This window comes from Carassius auratus, chromosome 43, assembly GCF_003368295.1.
Source record: "Carassius auratus strain Wakin chromosome 43, ASM336829v1, whole genome shotgun sequence".
Taxonomy (NCBI): domain Eukaryota; kingdom Metazoa; phylum Chordata; class Actinopteri; order Cypriniformes; family Cyprinidae; genus Carassius; species Carassius auratus.
This window is the reverse complement of record NC_039285.1, coordinates 16,068,878-16,084,614: the sequence shown is the minus strand read 5'-3', so window position 1 is coordinate 16,084,614 and position 15,737 is coordinate 16,068,878. Positions and strand designations below refer to the sequence as shown.

Below are 15,737 nucleotides of genomic sequence, written 5' to 3'. Positions count from 1 at the left end.
ATGATTAAAAAATGTATGATAAATAATTTTGCTTTGGTTTAGTAACATGTCTGTTACTGCTATGTGTTTTATAAGTTTGATAAACACTATGGATACTTGTTTAAAATGTATGTTCCACTTTAGTAACACGTTGCCATATATAATTGTATTTATTTATTTTTTCATATTGTTTAAAATAGAGATAAGTCTCTTTTTTATTTTGTTATATGTCCATGCGTATGTCCGCTTGTTTATATGGTTTATCAGAATAGAAATTTGTATAGTGGCATGAATATTATAGTGATCTAACAAGGTACGTGCGGTTTATGATTAAATTTATAGGGTAGTCATAACTCGCTTAAAAAACCAAATTTAATTAAAAATGTACGTGCATGCAGCATTTTATTGTGTGGTGGTACTGTAGGTGTATGGTTAAAATAAATAATTAAACAGATTTTTGAAAAAGATATGATATAAAGATGGATATAAGAGGTTTTAAATATAATATAGAAAATGTTTTGCAAAGATTAATGTGAAATGAATTTAACTGAATTGTGTCAATGACACGTCCAGGTTCCTCAATAGACCATATTCTTCATTCTGTTCAATTATATATTTTTTTCCCCGATCCTGGTAAAATGTATATTTTTAGTGATGACTAAAACTATTGTAAATGTTTTGTTCTATATTGTTTGTGAATGTATAGTGTGTTTATATTCATTAAAAGAAGAAAATAAGACTTGGAGACGAATGTGTGTGTAAAGACGCATGTGAGGAAGAGAGAGAGAGAGAGAGAGAGCAAGAGAGAGAGGGAGGGAGAGAGGGGGGTACAAGAGATGCTAGCCGCACACCAACCGTAATCCATAGGTGAACCGTCAGAAAAGGGAAGTCGTGGCCTAATGGTTAGAGAGTCGGACTCCTAATCGAAGGGTTGTGAGTTCGAGTTTCGGGCCGGCAGGAATTGTGGGTGGGGGGAGTGCATGTACAGTTCTCTCTCCATCTTCAATACCACGACTTAGGTGCCCTTGAGCAAGCCACCGAACCCCCAACTTCTCCCTGGGCGCCGCAGCATAAATGGCTGCCCACTGCTCCGGGTGTGTGTTCACAGTGTGTGTGTGTGTGTGTGTTCCCTGCTCTGTGTGTCTGCACTTCGGATGGGTTAAATGCAGAGCACGAATTCTGAGTATGGGTCACCATACTTCGCTGAATGTCATGTCACTTAAAAAAAAAAAAAAAAGGAAAAGTGTCAAAAACATGGTACTCCCGAGTGAGATACGTTAGTTTTAATTAAAAAACGTCTCTGAAGATATTATGATTTTGTAGTAAACTCGGACGAGAGTGAAGGGTAGCGTGCAGACGCAGACAGTGGGGACACAGAGGGTCAGGTGTGTGAAAACAGCTCATTCTGCTCTCTAAAAATGTAGAATGGATCTTGTTTTATCTGAAACAGTCGGTTTCAGTATATTTTTTATACAGTTTAATTTATAACCTTTTTTAAAAGAACAGACTGTTTTTCAACCTTAGTTAAATTGCTTTTAGATTATGTATGTTATATAAAGGATAGGATGTTTTATATATATATATATATATATATATATATATATATATATATATATATGAATGTGAAATAACTGAATGTCACATATATGGAATAACTAAAATGTTTTTTTTTCTACTTTAGCATGATAATTATTATATTACATAAATTATAGAATGTTTTATATATAAACGTAGAACACACCGATCCCATTTATATACTGCTCATGAATGTAATGGGAGGGGGGGAGAAGCCATATAACCACACACACACACACACACACACACACACACACACATAACCGTATAACTGGCACAAAGTTCAAACAGTTTCTGTCAAAACCACATGATCAATGTGTGGGGAGTCTTTCATGTACCGTAAAAACTAGCCGTCAAAAATATAATTTAGAACTAACTAGGTCAATAGGGTAAAACTTTCTGTCAAAACCACATGATCGATGTGTGGGAAAGGGTCATAGGTTAACCCATGAACTCATTCGGAAAGTTCAGCCCATCCATCATAAGGTTACCGGAAGTTCAACCTGTCAAAAGGTCAAAGGTCAATGTCATAAATCATCATGACAGAAGCAGCAGTATAGGTACTACTCGTAATTTTTCACCTTACAGTCTTACAATACAGTGAGCAAGTTTTTATATACCACCATGTATAGGCTACATACCTTAACGAAATAGCCTAGTTTTAATAGCAAAACAGAGGTATATAAGAAAATATTTAACAGCTGTTGGCCCATTAATAACGATCAGTTACCTCTGGCAAATCAGTGGCTGCAATCGCTGAATAAACATATAACACAGGAAACAATTTATAACATTTTGTGCACAAATGAAAAATTATATGCTAAGCTTTGTTCGAAGCTTTACCTGAAGGTTCTGCTCTGACTCAAAAGCTGAACTGTCCAACAGCAGGAGCACTAGCAGTGCTACTGTTGCTTCCTTCGTCACCTTCAAAATAAATAAGCATTGTACATTAGGCTACATATTGTAGGCTAGAAATGGAAAAATCTAAATTTCTGGTCAATTTTGGCACTAAAAATTACTGTATCCCATATGTAAAACAGTGTGCTAGTTTGAACTTTTATCATTATATACATTTGTAATATAGTTTTTTAAAATAGATTTTATCTATTGTAAGTCACTTTGAATGAAACCATCCATCTGCCAAATGATTATGTAAATATTAGGGTGGAACAGTTCAACTTTTTCAGTTCGGTTTGTTTCACGGTTTCAGTACCATTGTATGTGCTATGTTTATGGAAAAACTACACTTTCAAAAAATATATATTTTATCATATTATTAAGAATATTCTAACTACAAGCAACAGAACAAATAAATACAATAGAGTAAAAATACAAATAAAATAAACTGACTTCCATGTTTTTTGAATTAGTTTTTAGGTACAGAAATTGAATAAAGTAATCAGAATGAGCTTTATTGCCAGGTATGTTTACACATACGAGGAATTTGTTTTCGTGATAGAAGCTCCACAGTACAACAGAATGACAGCGACAGAACATAAAACACATAATAAAAGAATAAAAATACTAAAAATACAAATAAGTAGGTAAGGAATGACAATGTAAAACCGCATTGCATTTTGGACTATAACTTAAAGATTATTCTTTATTAAAGTTACAAAAGCTTTTTAATCAAGAGCAGTGAGTGGTTTTTTTGTTGTTGCTGTTCGATTAATATAAAGACTGTCACTTTAAGAGAATGCACTCATACAACATTCATATTAGTATTGAACAAGAGTGAATGATTTGCCCAGGGTAATGTCTGGGAATCCAGAATGTGCAGAAACATATATTAACTGAACCCTGTTTGTTTTACGTGTTAAACCATGCTTTGTCAGATTTAAGTTGAACGGCGGTCCCAGTGCGTGCCGAACCGTGCGTGTGTGGTGAACAGAACGGTTCAGTTTTTTCAGGTTTCAAATGTCCCGGTGCTCCAGATGGCAGTCCGCCCCTGGTTATGTATATTAACTGAAAGGTAAACTTCTAAGAGCCTGAGGCTGAAACGCGGGGTGAGATTTCATGTTTGTCATAATGACGTCTAAAGTCCCTGCCAAAGGATGTAGTTCCTTTTAGCAACCTGTTAGCAACCACCATTTTTAAGACACAATAAAGTTTTAAAAAATCACAAGCAGGTTATAACTGGTGTTTTTTATGTCATAGATCAAAACGCGAAAATATTTAGAGGCTTTGTTAACCACAGACCTTATTTCAGGCAATTTAGCAAAAACCCATTCAAAAAACACTAGACTTTAGGGCGAGGGAACCCGAAGTGCTAAAACGCAAACTCACTTCCGCGTTTTGGCCTACAAAGTGACGTCATAACTTCAGCACTCAGAACACTGGTATAATAATAAATAAATAAATAATTAAAAAATAAATAAATTCATAAATCACAATTTATAGGTATTAAGCAGTGACATTGTCAGGATTTTTATAAATATATAGTAATAAATAGTAATAGTATATATATATATATATTTATATATATATATATATATATATATATATATATATATATATATATATACATAAAACGCAAAACACACCTGGTGCGAATTCTTCGCTCTTCATTTTCTATAAATTAACAAACCCTGAATATCTCACTTAGTAAATATGAAGCAATGGCAGTAATTAAAGCATTTGGAAGATTCAGTAGAGCATGTTATTTGTGTTTGTCTAAAATATAATAATGAACGAGAAACAATGAAAAATGAACTTCGAAAGATGGGAGGGGATAACCTAAATCTTAAAACGATATTTACTTATGGATTTAGAGAGTTTAATTTGTATCTGAAGAGAACTGGGCTGCTTAAGAGAATTTAGGAAAAGAAGTGGGTTTATTTAATTAATTAATTTTTTTCTCACGTTTTGAAAGGGTAAACTCTGGTTCACACTCCAATACAATAAGTGGCGATAATCCACCTAACTTTGGTGCTACCCGCCATAAAACCGAAGAAGAAGTCAACGCTCTGCCCATCTATTTCATGTTTGCGTCACTGATTCACTTCCTTTATCCTTTCCTGAGCGAGCGACAGTAGGAGGCGCGAGGTTTGTGAGATACATTTCTTTCTTTATTTTTTGTACATTTTTATATAACTGTGGCCTCTATATCGTCTGATTTAATAAAGATTTGTTTATGTTATTTTATGTGTCGAACGATCGAATGCGTGTGTTTGAAATTCTGTTAGTGACATTGAGGCTACTGTGGATGATGACTGATGTTGTATTTCAGCATTAGCTTTAGCTTTAGCATTAGCAGTAGATAGGGTAAATGTGTTCTAATTTATCCAGCACGATGCAACAGAGTAAAAAATACTTTAGGATACGCAATCACATTGTTAATTAATATATTAGGTATTCTAGATGTTCATGGCATACTTTTGTTGTTTAACAAATCCCAACTACGCATATGACCTTGCAATGTTCGTTAACCGGCTCATGGCAAAGTCAGTGTTACTGCAACACAATTATGGCAATAAGTGCTGACTATCCGGTTTAAGGGATAAAAGGTGTGACGATACCATAGTAAAGCGATGGTAATATTGTTGTATTGTATGATTTGCATATTCATATAATATATATTAATATATAACGTTAGTTGTTGTAATGATGTCCTGTCTTTTGCTTTTTGTTTCTCTTTCTTTTCTTTATAATTAGTTGTGAACAAAGATTATTTCTTATATTGTAAATACATGTTTTCTACCCTGATTACAGTCAATGTGATTTAATGAATACCATTTAAGAAGCATGGTAAAATAATTGTAATATTATGGGGTGTTGTATTGTTTCTGTAAAACAGGAAACATACTTTTGCAGGGATACCACAGACACAAGCATCAACAATTTACACATAATAAATGTTAGAGGTCACAGTCTGCAGTGGACAAAGTAGGGGTTTTTTTTGTCCCCATCACAAATAATTTCTACAATTAAAAATAAATTATATTTTGATAGTTCACCCTTGAAGCACTGAAATTAGTAATTATGTTACGTTTATGTTTACATGGTAACATTTACCAGATAATGTGTGAAAACATTTTGAAAGTCACCAATATACTACATGTATATGTTTGCACCCAGCTTTGGACTTTGGCACACCAGAGCATTCATATTTTTACTCGTATATGATCTAAATGGAATAACATGATGTATTCTGACTTGCTGTATTTATAATAAATTTGGTGCCCTCTTAAAAAGTTATTTGATATTTACATTTTTGTTAAATTAAAAATTTCTCAAAGTGGAAAGAATATTAATTTCTCATTAAACATTTGTTCTCGCACAGGATGTTGGCAACTAGAGTATTTCGCCTAGTTGGTAATCGGACCTTGTCCACTTCCATCTGCCTGCGTGGTGGACATGGTAAGTTACATGCCAACTTGTGCAGGTGTATTTATATAATAATGTATATATGGACACATTAAATATTATTATACATTAATGTGTGTGCAAATTGTCTAACATTGTTTTACTTGTCTTCTCAGGAGTTGCTAAGGTTGAGGACTACACACTGCCAGCATACTTTGATCGGCGAGAGAGCCCTCTTCCTGATATCAAGTTTGTGCAGCAGCTGAGTCCTGAGCAGAAGTCTCTAAAGGAAAAGGAGAAGGGATCCTGGGCTGCACTGTCTAAAGAGGAGAAGATTGCATGTGAGTGATATTAAATACCTAAGTATTGTTAAAGACCAAGTTTTAATTTTAATAGGCTAATTGCCTTCTTTTAATGGTTTATTTCAGTGTATCGTATCAGCTTCAAGGAGAGCTTTGCTGAAATGGACAAGGGATCAGGAGAATGGAAATCAGTAGTTGCAGGAATTTTCTTTTTCATTGGCTTCACTGGCCTAGTTGTGTTGTGGCAGAGGAAGTATGGTATGTTTCGCTTGACTAACATACAAGCCTGTATACAAGTATTGCTGATCATCTCCATCCAGGATCATACTTGCATACAATTATTGAATCTGTATGTTTTCTGTGTGTTTTTAGTTTATGGAGATGTCCCCCATACCTTTGATGCCGAATACAAGCAGAAGGAGGTCCAGAGAATGCTTGATATGAGGATCAACCCTGTTGAGGGCTTTTCAGCCAAATGGGACTATGAAAACAGTGTATGGAAGAAATAAATTGTTCTTTACATGTCCGTCTTTTGGACAGGGGTCTTCCCTTCTAACTAATCATCCAATAAACAGAAAAGTATGAAATTTTTGTCCTCTGTTACTTCTGAATGATTTTGGAAGTCTGCTTCCTCTTAAGGTTACGTCTCATAAATAAAATTCCAGTATGTATCAATGTGATCGTCTTGTTTTGTCTGTACATGAGCAGTATTTTATTTTCAGATTCTATAAAAATGAAATTAATATGTAATATGCTATAATTCAAATTCATTTAATAACCAGTGATTTATTCCACCCTCAACACACAACTGAGGAAGACCCTTGAGCAAGGCACCAAAACCTAAACTGTTCCCCCAGGTGCTGCAGCAATATGGCAATTACTATGGCAAGCCATGGTAACGTTTAATCAATAAGCCATACTAGTATCTGTTCCTTTAAGTGCTAGTACTTATTCATTAGGTACTAGTGCTTGTTCTTTCGGTACTAGTGTCTTTTGTAAAGTTACTAGAGCTTATTCATTAGATACTAGTACTTAAAGGGTTAGTTCACCCAAATAGTAAAATTATGTCATTAATAACTTCCCCTCATGTTGTTCCAAACCCGTAAGACCTCCGTTTATATTTGGAACACAGTTTAAGATATTTTAGATTTAGTCAGAGAGCTCTCAGTCCCTCCATTGAAGCTGTGTGAACTGTATACTGTCCATGTCCAGAAAGGTAAGAAAAACATCATCAAAGTAGTCCATGTGACATCAGGGTCAGAAATTTTTGAAGCATCGAAAATACATTTTGGTCCAAAAATAGCAAAAAAATACGACTTTATTCCTATTTCTTCTCTTCCATGTCCGTTGTGAGAGAGAGTTTAAAACAAAGCAGTTTTATATACGATTTGCAAACAAATCATTCAATGTAACCGGATCTTTTTGAACCAGTTCACCAAATCGAACTGAAACGTTTTTAACGTTTGCGTCTACAATACACATTTATCCACAAATGACTTAAGCTGTTAACTTTTTTTTAATGTGGCTGACACTCGCTCTAAGTTCAAACAAATCAATATCCTGGAGTAATTCATTTACTCAAACAGTACACTGACTGAACTGCTGTGAAGAGAGAACTGAAGATGAACACCGAGCCGAGCCAGATAACGAACAATAGACTGACTTGTGAGGGTAAGTTATTAATGCTATTTGGGTAAACATTTTCTTTATTTGAAAAGAAGGCCAAAAGGTATTAATAATAAAAAAAAAAAAAAATTATATATGAATAATAATAAAACGCCAGGTTTTCTGTAAATGTAGGACTGCACAATTTGGCCCAATATATATACAGTATTGTTCAAAATAATAGCAGTACAATGTGACTAACCAGAATAATCAAGGTTTTTCGTATATTTTTTTATTGTTACGTGGCAAACAAGTTACCAGTAGGTTCAGTAGATTCTCAGAAAACAAATGAGACCCAGCATTCATGATATGCACGCTCTTAAGGCTGTGCAATTGGGCAATTAGTTGAATTAGTTGAAAGGGGTGTGTTCAAAAAAATAGCAGTGTGGCATTCAATCACTGAGGTCATCAATTTTGTGAAGAAACAGGTGTGAATCAGGTGGCCCCTATTTAAGGATGAAGCCAACACTTGTTGAACATGCATTTGAAAGCTGAGGAAAATGGGTCGTTCAAGACATTGTTCAGAAGAACAGCGTACTTTGATTAAAAAGTTGATTAGAGAGGGGAAAACCTATAAAGAGGTGCAAAAAATGATAGGCTGTTCAGCTAAAATGATCTCCAATGCCTTAAAATGGAGAGCAAAACCAGAGAGACGTGGAAGAAAACGGAAGACAACCATCAAAATGGATAGAAGAATAACCAGAATGGCAAAGGCTCAGCCAATGATCACCTCCAGGATGATCAAAGACAGTCTGGAGTTACCTGTAAGTACTGTGACAGTTAGAAGACGTCTGTGTGAAGCTAATCTATTTTCAAGAATCCCCCGCAAAGTCCCTCTGTTAAAAAAAAGGCATGTGCAGAAGAGGTTACAATTTGCCAAAGAACATATCAACTGGCCTAAAGAGAAATGGAGGAACATTTTGTGGACTGATGAGAGTAAAATTGTTCTTTTTGGGTCCAAGGGCCACAGGCAGTTTGTGAGACGACCCCCAAACTCTGAATTCAAGCCACAGTACACAGTGAAGACAGTGAAGCATGGAGGTGCAAGCATCATGATATGGGCATGTTTCTCCTACTATGGTGTTGGGCCTATTTATCGCATACCAGGGATCATGGATCAGTTTGCATATGTTAAAATACTTGAAGAGGTCATGTTGCCCTATGCTGAAGAGGACATGCCCTTGAAATGGTTGTTTCAACAAGACAATGACCCAAAACACACTAGTAAACGGGCAAAGTCTTGGTTCCAAACCAACAAAATTAATGTTATGGAGTGGCCAGCCCAATTTCCAGACCTTAATCCAATTGAGAACTTGTGGGGTGATATCAAAAATGCTGTTTCTGAAGCAAAACCAAGAAATGTGAATGAATTGTGGAATGTTGTTAAAGAATCATGGAGTGGAATAACAGCTGAGAGGTGCCACAAGTTGGTTGACTCCATGCCACACAGATGTCAAGCATTTTTAAAAAACTGTGGTCATACAACTAAATATTAGTTTAGTGATTCACAGGATTGCTAAATCCCAGAAAAAAAAAATGTTTGTACAAAATAGTTTTGAGTTTGTACAGTCAAAGGTAGACACTGCTATTTTTTATAATATATATATATGTGTATAAAATATATATATATATATATATATATATATATATATATATATATATATATATATATATATATATATATATATATATATATATATATATATATATATCTAAAAAAAAAATATATATATATATTATATATATATATATATATATATATATATATATATATAAACTAAATAAGGAATATTACTTTTGTAATAACACTATTTCACCATAATATACAAAACTGAGTATATAAGAAATAAATATAATGATAAAATAACTGAAAAAAAGCACACTTCTTTACCCTGGAGAAGAACGTAAGGAATTGCAAATTTTTACCTCAAAGTTCGTAATTATTTTAGGTATTTTACTCAAATTAGGGTTTTGCAATCAATAATGAGTATTCAATTAATACTCAATACTTTTAATTCATATTCGTCGCCGGAGGGTATCATTGCACAGAAACTCCACAAGTGAGACTCACTGATGAAGTTCCAGGAATTCAGCTTTGCTGTAGATGTAGCTGAATAACATGCAGATAGACGTTTTACAGATGAAACATGATGAAAAATAAACAATGACTGCGACAGTATATTATTTTATCTCTGCTCTTCAAGACATGTGGCTTATTTTTAGTTTAAAATGCAATCCTAATGCAAACTGATTCTGCTTATTGTATTACCATGTGGACTCTGGTGGACGGTGGAGAGGTATTCATGTTTATGTAATGATCTGTTTAAATGAAGATATCTCCAAATGCATTTTCACTAGTTCTTATTGAGGTTGAAGATATCTACAAACGAACAGGTACTCGTTGTTATTCTGTTTTTGGGTAAGTTATTAATGCTATTTGGGTGAACTAAGCCTTTAATCATTAGATACTAGTACTTATTCCAATAGTGGCTAGTATTTAATTAAGCTCTTCTTTTTAACAAATAAAAATAGAACTAATACTTATTTTTTTAGTTACTAGTAACAAAAAAGACCAAAGATATCCTGAACTTAATAGATACTAGTACTTTTTTAAATTTGCATTTCTGCCCAGTATGTTAATTGTATGTTGAATATTAATGAGCCAGCAACATATAGGAGAGATTTAAACAGGAAACTGAAACAAGGAAATGGATGTACTTTTTTGAGATACCAAATAGAAAAGAAACAATTATTTACGTAAATTTGTCAGTTTTTTAACTAATTTTGTAAATATAGTGGCCTAATGTGTTTGTTGATCTTTGAGTGACCTCTGCTGGCAGGATGGAGATAAGACACCAATTTTATTAGCTGTTATTTTCCTACTTTTCCTCCATTAAAAAAAAAAAAAAAAAAAAAATATATATATATATATCTATTTAATAGGTACTAGTATCTAATGAATGAGAACTAGTTTTTAATTAATAAGCACTAGTACCTAAAGAATAAACACTAGTATCTAATAAATAAGTACTAGTGTCTAAAAAATAAGTACTAGTATCTAATGGATAAGTACTAGTATCTAATAAATAAGTACTAGTGTCTATTTAATAGGTACTTGTATCTAATGAATGAGTACTAGTATCTAAAAAAATACATACTAGTACCCAATGAATAACTACTAGTGCGTAAAAATTAAGTACTAGTCACTAGTGGAATACATACAAGTCAAAACGGAATAGTTTATATCTCAATGATGGATCCTCATAGAAGTCAATAGCAAAAATTTAAAATTTGCTACTAGTAACAATATAAAAGTTACTAGTCACTATTGAATTAAGTACTAGTATATAATAAAAAAATATTAGTATCTAATAAATAAGTACTAGTATTTAACCAATAAGTACTAGTATCTAATAATAAATACTAGTATCTAATAAATAAGTACTAGTATTTAATAAATAAGTACTAGTATCTAATTAATAAATACTAGTACCTAATAAATAAGTAGTAGTATCTAATGAATAAGTACTAGTAGATAATAAATAAGTATTAGTATCTAATGAATAATTACTGGTAACTAAAAAATAAGTACTAGTAACATGAAAAAAGATACTAGTTAGGCTTATAGACCCCTTCGATGTTTGATAACATTCGGTTGCTAGCTTATGTGCGCGCACAGCATGGGGTCAGAAAAAAAATGGCGCGGCTAATAGACCAGTATATTGTGTCAAGTTATGTCTTTGCCACCACAGGAACGGGAACAGTACCATAACTAATGTTTTAGTTAATGGCAATTGTCTGCCAGATCCCGAGCTCATAACAGAATGGGTAGATAACTTCAGCAAGTGGCCAGATATTCACTGGCCCGCCATATACAGCTATCTGGTGGACAGGCCGAGTGTTTACATGCGAGAAAAACTAAAAGCCTACAAAATGCTAGACGCTTATAATTACGTAGTCTGTGGGCATGTCCAGATGGTTTTATATAGCGATATAGGTGATGATTTTTGTGTGTTAAGTGGAGCCAGCGCCAAGGGAAAAACACCTCTATGTACCAAACCTGGGTTGCGATCAACAAGCGGGAAGGCTACATCCATACTGCAAATTGCACTTGCATGGCAGGGTAACATTAAGTATTTACCATTGCAGATGACTCGTTCAATGACTCGTTCAACATGAATCCTAACCCGAGACAGTTGTCTGGATGTGTCTACTTCCAGTGCAGACAGTTGCTTTTTGCCCTTAGTAAAATGAGGAATACAAAGAATGGCACAGCAAGCTGCAAACTCGTCCCGAATTGAAAATCCCCTATCAGCTAAAACCCTGTCCATAGGCTCCAACAGTTCCAGAAAAACTGACTCTTTGCTGATCTTTTTTTCAGAAAACTGCCCACCCCACCCTAGAGACAAAAATTAAATTGCCCCAGCAGGTGTGATAGCAATCAAATATTTTAACGTATTGTTGTGTTTGTAATTAGACCAGGTCTGTGCCCTTGCAGTCAAATTGCTAGGTCGAGCTATAAAAATTTATGTGCAGTCTATTATGCATTTTTTGAAGGAACATTTGAATGTTTTGGGTATATTTTTAAGTATAGCTGACTTATTTGGCCATTTAATTAATGGCTTGAGGACGACAGACATAACAGAGATCCAGCTCCGATAAATTTTTGATACGGTGCTTGTTGTTTAATGAAATCTATGCCATGTAACAAACACTGCCAGGTCAGTGTTACTGAGGCCCATCCTTAATTTCAACAAGACCATCAACAATTGGTCCTCTAGAGGAAGGGCTTGTTGACCTATCTCAATACTGCCAGCAAATTTTTTTAGGAGCCATTCAAAGATTATAGAGGTCAGTCCAGTGAAAAATAGTAAAAGTCGAATGCTACTCTTAACATTGCTGTATGAAAATTTGGATTTCTGTAATTCATTCCTAAATTCTTCATTCTCACTGCGTAATTTAAAACAGTCCTGTTGCAGGTTGATGTAGTCTTCCTGCAGTTGATGATGTATAAAGCAAAGCTCATCATGATCCTTTCTCGACACTGGGCAGTCCCCTTCAGCTTCCTCCTCATCTTGAACAGAAAACAAACAGATCAGTGAAAAATTATGACAACTTTGGAGGGTGTAGCTTGTGGGACCACAGGGCTGCTGTATTAGACTGCACTAGTTTTAGGTTTACTTTTAAAGCTACAGTCGGCAACCAAGTGGACTTAAACAAAATTTGGAATGTTTACAACTCTCATGCCCCTACCTACTCCCACCGAGCACCCTCCCATCAAGTTTGTGTTCGTCAGTGTGTGTGTACCAGAGGTTCTGTGAATGCGCCCATCTCTTCAGCATTGAAGTATCACTTTATTTTCCTTGCTTGGATCTTCTAGCTCTGGTTGTTGTTAACCAAGGAATTGGAATCTTTTTGGTAGATTTTCTCTCTGCCATCACGCTTCGTACAATCCAACACACCATCGAACTTCAGGCATGTGATATTGTAACATGCATGAGAGGGGATCTGTGGCGTGGGCAAGAACTGTGATTGACAGCTATCACACAGCCCTGCGCTGATCGGACCAGAAGAACCGCGAGCGGTGGATTTTTGCAAAACAAAATAAAACACTCCAGCTTGAGTTAGAAGCGCATGTTTTTTTTTTTTTTTTTATAAAACCGTCTTATGTTGTTCTGTCAGATCATAGTGTCAGTTTCACTGAATAGTATATATAAAATAGTATCTCCTTTAAGCATGCATATACACTGACAAACATCAGAACAATATGAGTATTGATTGAATTTAAAACAAAGTCCACAGTTCAAATAAGACAGAAGGAGTTTTCTGGACGTATATAAATCAGTCTACAGTTTAGAGAAAACAGATGTTTATTTACTATGGCTAAAGTTAAGCCATGGTAAGTAACAGTTAAAGGTACAGGTAGTAGGACCTGCCACTAGAGGGCGCACTACCTAAACAATAACAATCGCGTGGTTTGATGACGCTAAGAAGGAGGGTGGAATGATGGGATTTGTTGTCTTCTACCCAACCGCTGACGGCCATCAATCAGATGGAAAGATAAATCATGGATTTAATGGATGAGATAAAGTTTTATAATTGTTGTGTTTGAAGTCATAACTTTATTATATTGAATAAGACCCGAGTAATGGAAGGTTTACAACTAAATACATAAACACGAGTTCAACGATTTGCGCAAGTAGATTAACGTTACATACAAAGTCAATGCAAAGACGTGATCAGACTATGGATCAGACGATTGGCGTGTATGCCCCATAATACTTATCTTATTGATCATTATAATAGCATACGTTTTCTGTAAAGATACAAATCAAAACAACTTACCTGTCGTGGAAGTGAGCACTACAAACACGAGCCTCTTTAATCGTAGCATTGTCCCAGTCGGCCCATTTAATAGCTTGCAGCCACAGATGTTGTATATTTTTTTGAAAAGGATGAGATCCAGGAGGAATCCTGAAACTTGACTCCACAACTGGTGCGATTTGCACAGTCAACGACACAACAATTTCACAAAGTTATCTGGTTAACGTTAACACACGATTGAACGTTCTGACCCCGACATGCACACTACGCACTTCATTTTCCTGTGATGTCAACCGTGAAGGGGTCTATAGATTAAATGTTACAACGGCTTTCCATAGTGTTACAAGCTCTTGGTGCATAATAAGATCTGTAAAGTTGCAAAGACTAAAGTCTAAAAATCTAAAGAGTTCTTTATCAAAGTTAAGACTCTAACCACCCCCCCACGCCCCATGCCCAAATATTCATGCAAAGAAAGGCAGCATGGTCATTAACCACATTTAGTGTTGAAGCAGCCATGTCAGAGAGATGCTGTGTGTAAAGCACTTTATTTGGCCTTCCAAAAGAAGATGCATTTAGTAATCTTTTAGATTACTCACAACAGAGGAGCAACACATTTTTGCTCATAAAGGTAAGAGTAATTCATCATTCATAACTGCAAAGGATCACCGCAGTAAAGATAGTTTGCGGTTTGATATTCATATTTATTTTGGCTATAAATACATTGCACTGTCATAGACATGCAAATAATACCAAATGTCATTCAGCACAGTAAAGGTAGTTTTAGGTTCGATATTCACCAGACTTTCACTTCTGTGTGCCACTACTCTATATATTCAACAATCGTACAAAGATACCACTACCACGATTAGTAGTAAAAATATTCATCAACTTTATATCGACATAAAAATATTATTTAAATACCGCATAAGTGTATTGTAGCAGCAAATTTAAACCGGAGAAAGCTTTTGATGTGCTATAGCGGCGCTTGATGCTTAAAGGGACCGTCTGACAAATCCACCGATTGGGATTTAAACATCCCATGTATTTTAACCAACGTGACTTCTATCATTAAAACAACAACAACAACAAAAAAACATTACATTTGTAGTTACAAGACTGACTTATTACAGGTGAACTTTTGCCAATATCTCCCTTACTGTACATACACTACCTAATTATTCTTTAAAAACAATTACTGTAAATTACTAAAAGTTTTTTTTTTTCATGTTCAAAAGATTGTATTACATTTGTAGTTTACAGGTGACATTTTTACAATAACACCCTTAGTGTATGTACAGCACACAATTATTTTTTATTTAAAACTAATTCACCTACAACCTTTTTTGTTCTAAAGGTTTTAGTACTCTCCTAATGGCCTTGGATTTTATAGCAAATTATTCATATTTATTTATGGATGGATGTGTGTTTGTGTGTGTGTGCGCACGCTTGTGTTTGTATGTACAGTACATGCATAATTATTAGGCAAGTTGATATTCTGATCATAGTTTTTATTTTAACAAGCACATTTAACAAATTCCAAACCACATCAATCTTAATAACCACTATTAATTTAATATTCAATAATTT

The 15,737-nt window shown here is 34.6% G+C and overlaps 1 protein-coding gene across 1 annotated transcript; it reads left to right on the top strand.

Moving 5' to 3' along the window:
• Positions 1-4,482: 4,482 nt before the first annotated feature.
• Positions 4,483-6,838, top strand: cox4i1 (cytochrome c oxidase subunit 4I1). Its single transcript, XM_026231229.1, has 5 exons — positions 4,483-4,599; positions 5,837-5,913; positions 6,036-6,200; positions 6,288-6,419; positions 6,534-6,838. Exons 2-5 carry the CDS (start codon positions 5,838-5,840, stop codon positions 6,668-6,670), a joined length of 510 nt encoding a protein of 169 aa, XP_026087014.1. The 5' UTR covers positions 4,483-4,599; position 5,837; the 3' UTR covers positions 6,671-6,838.
• Positions 6,839-15,737: the final 8,899 nt, after the last annotated feature.

What these genes read in the sequence shown, in the direction of transcription:
- cox4i1 (XM_026231229.1), top strand. Translation starts at nt 5,838, where the DNA reads ATGTTGGCAACTAGAGTATTTCGCCTAGTTGGTAATCGGACCTTGTCC. An exon ending in CTGCCTGCGTGGTGGACATG is followed by an intron (nt 5,914 to 6,035) that starts GTAAGTTACATG and finishes TTGTCTTCTCAG; the next exon opens with GAGTTGCTAAGGTTGAGGAC. An exon ending in TAAAGAGGAGAAGATTGCAT is followed by an intron (nt 6,201 to 6,287) that starts GTGAGTGATATT and finishes GGTTTATTTCAG; the next exon opens with TGTATCGTATCAGCTTCAAG.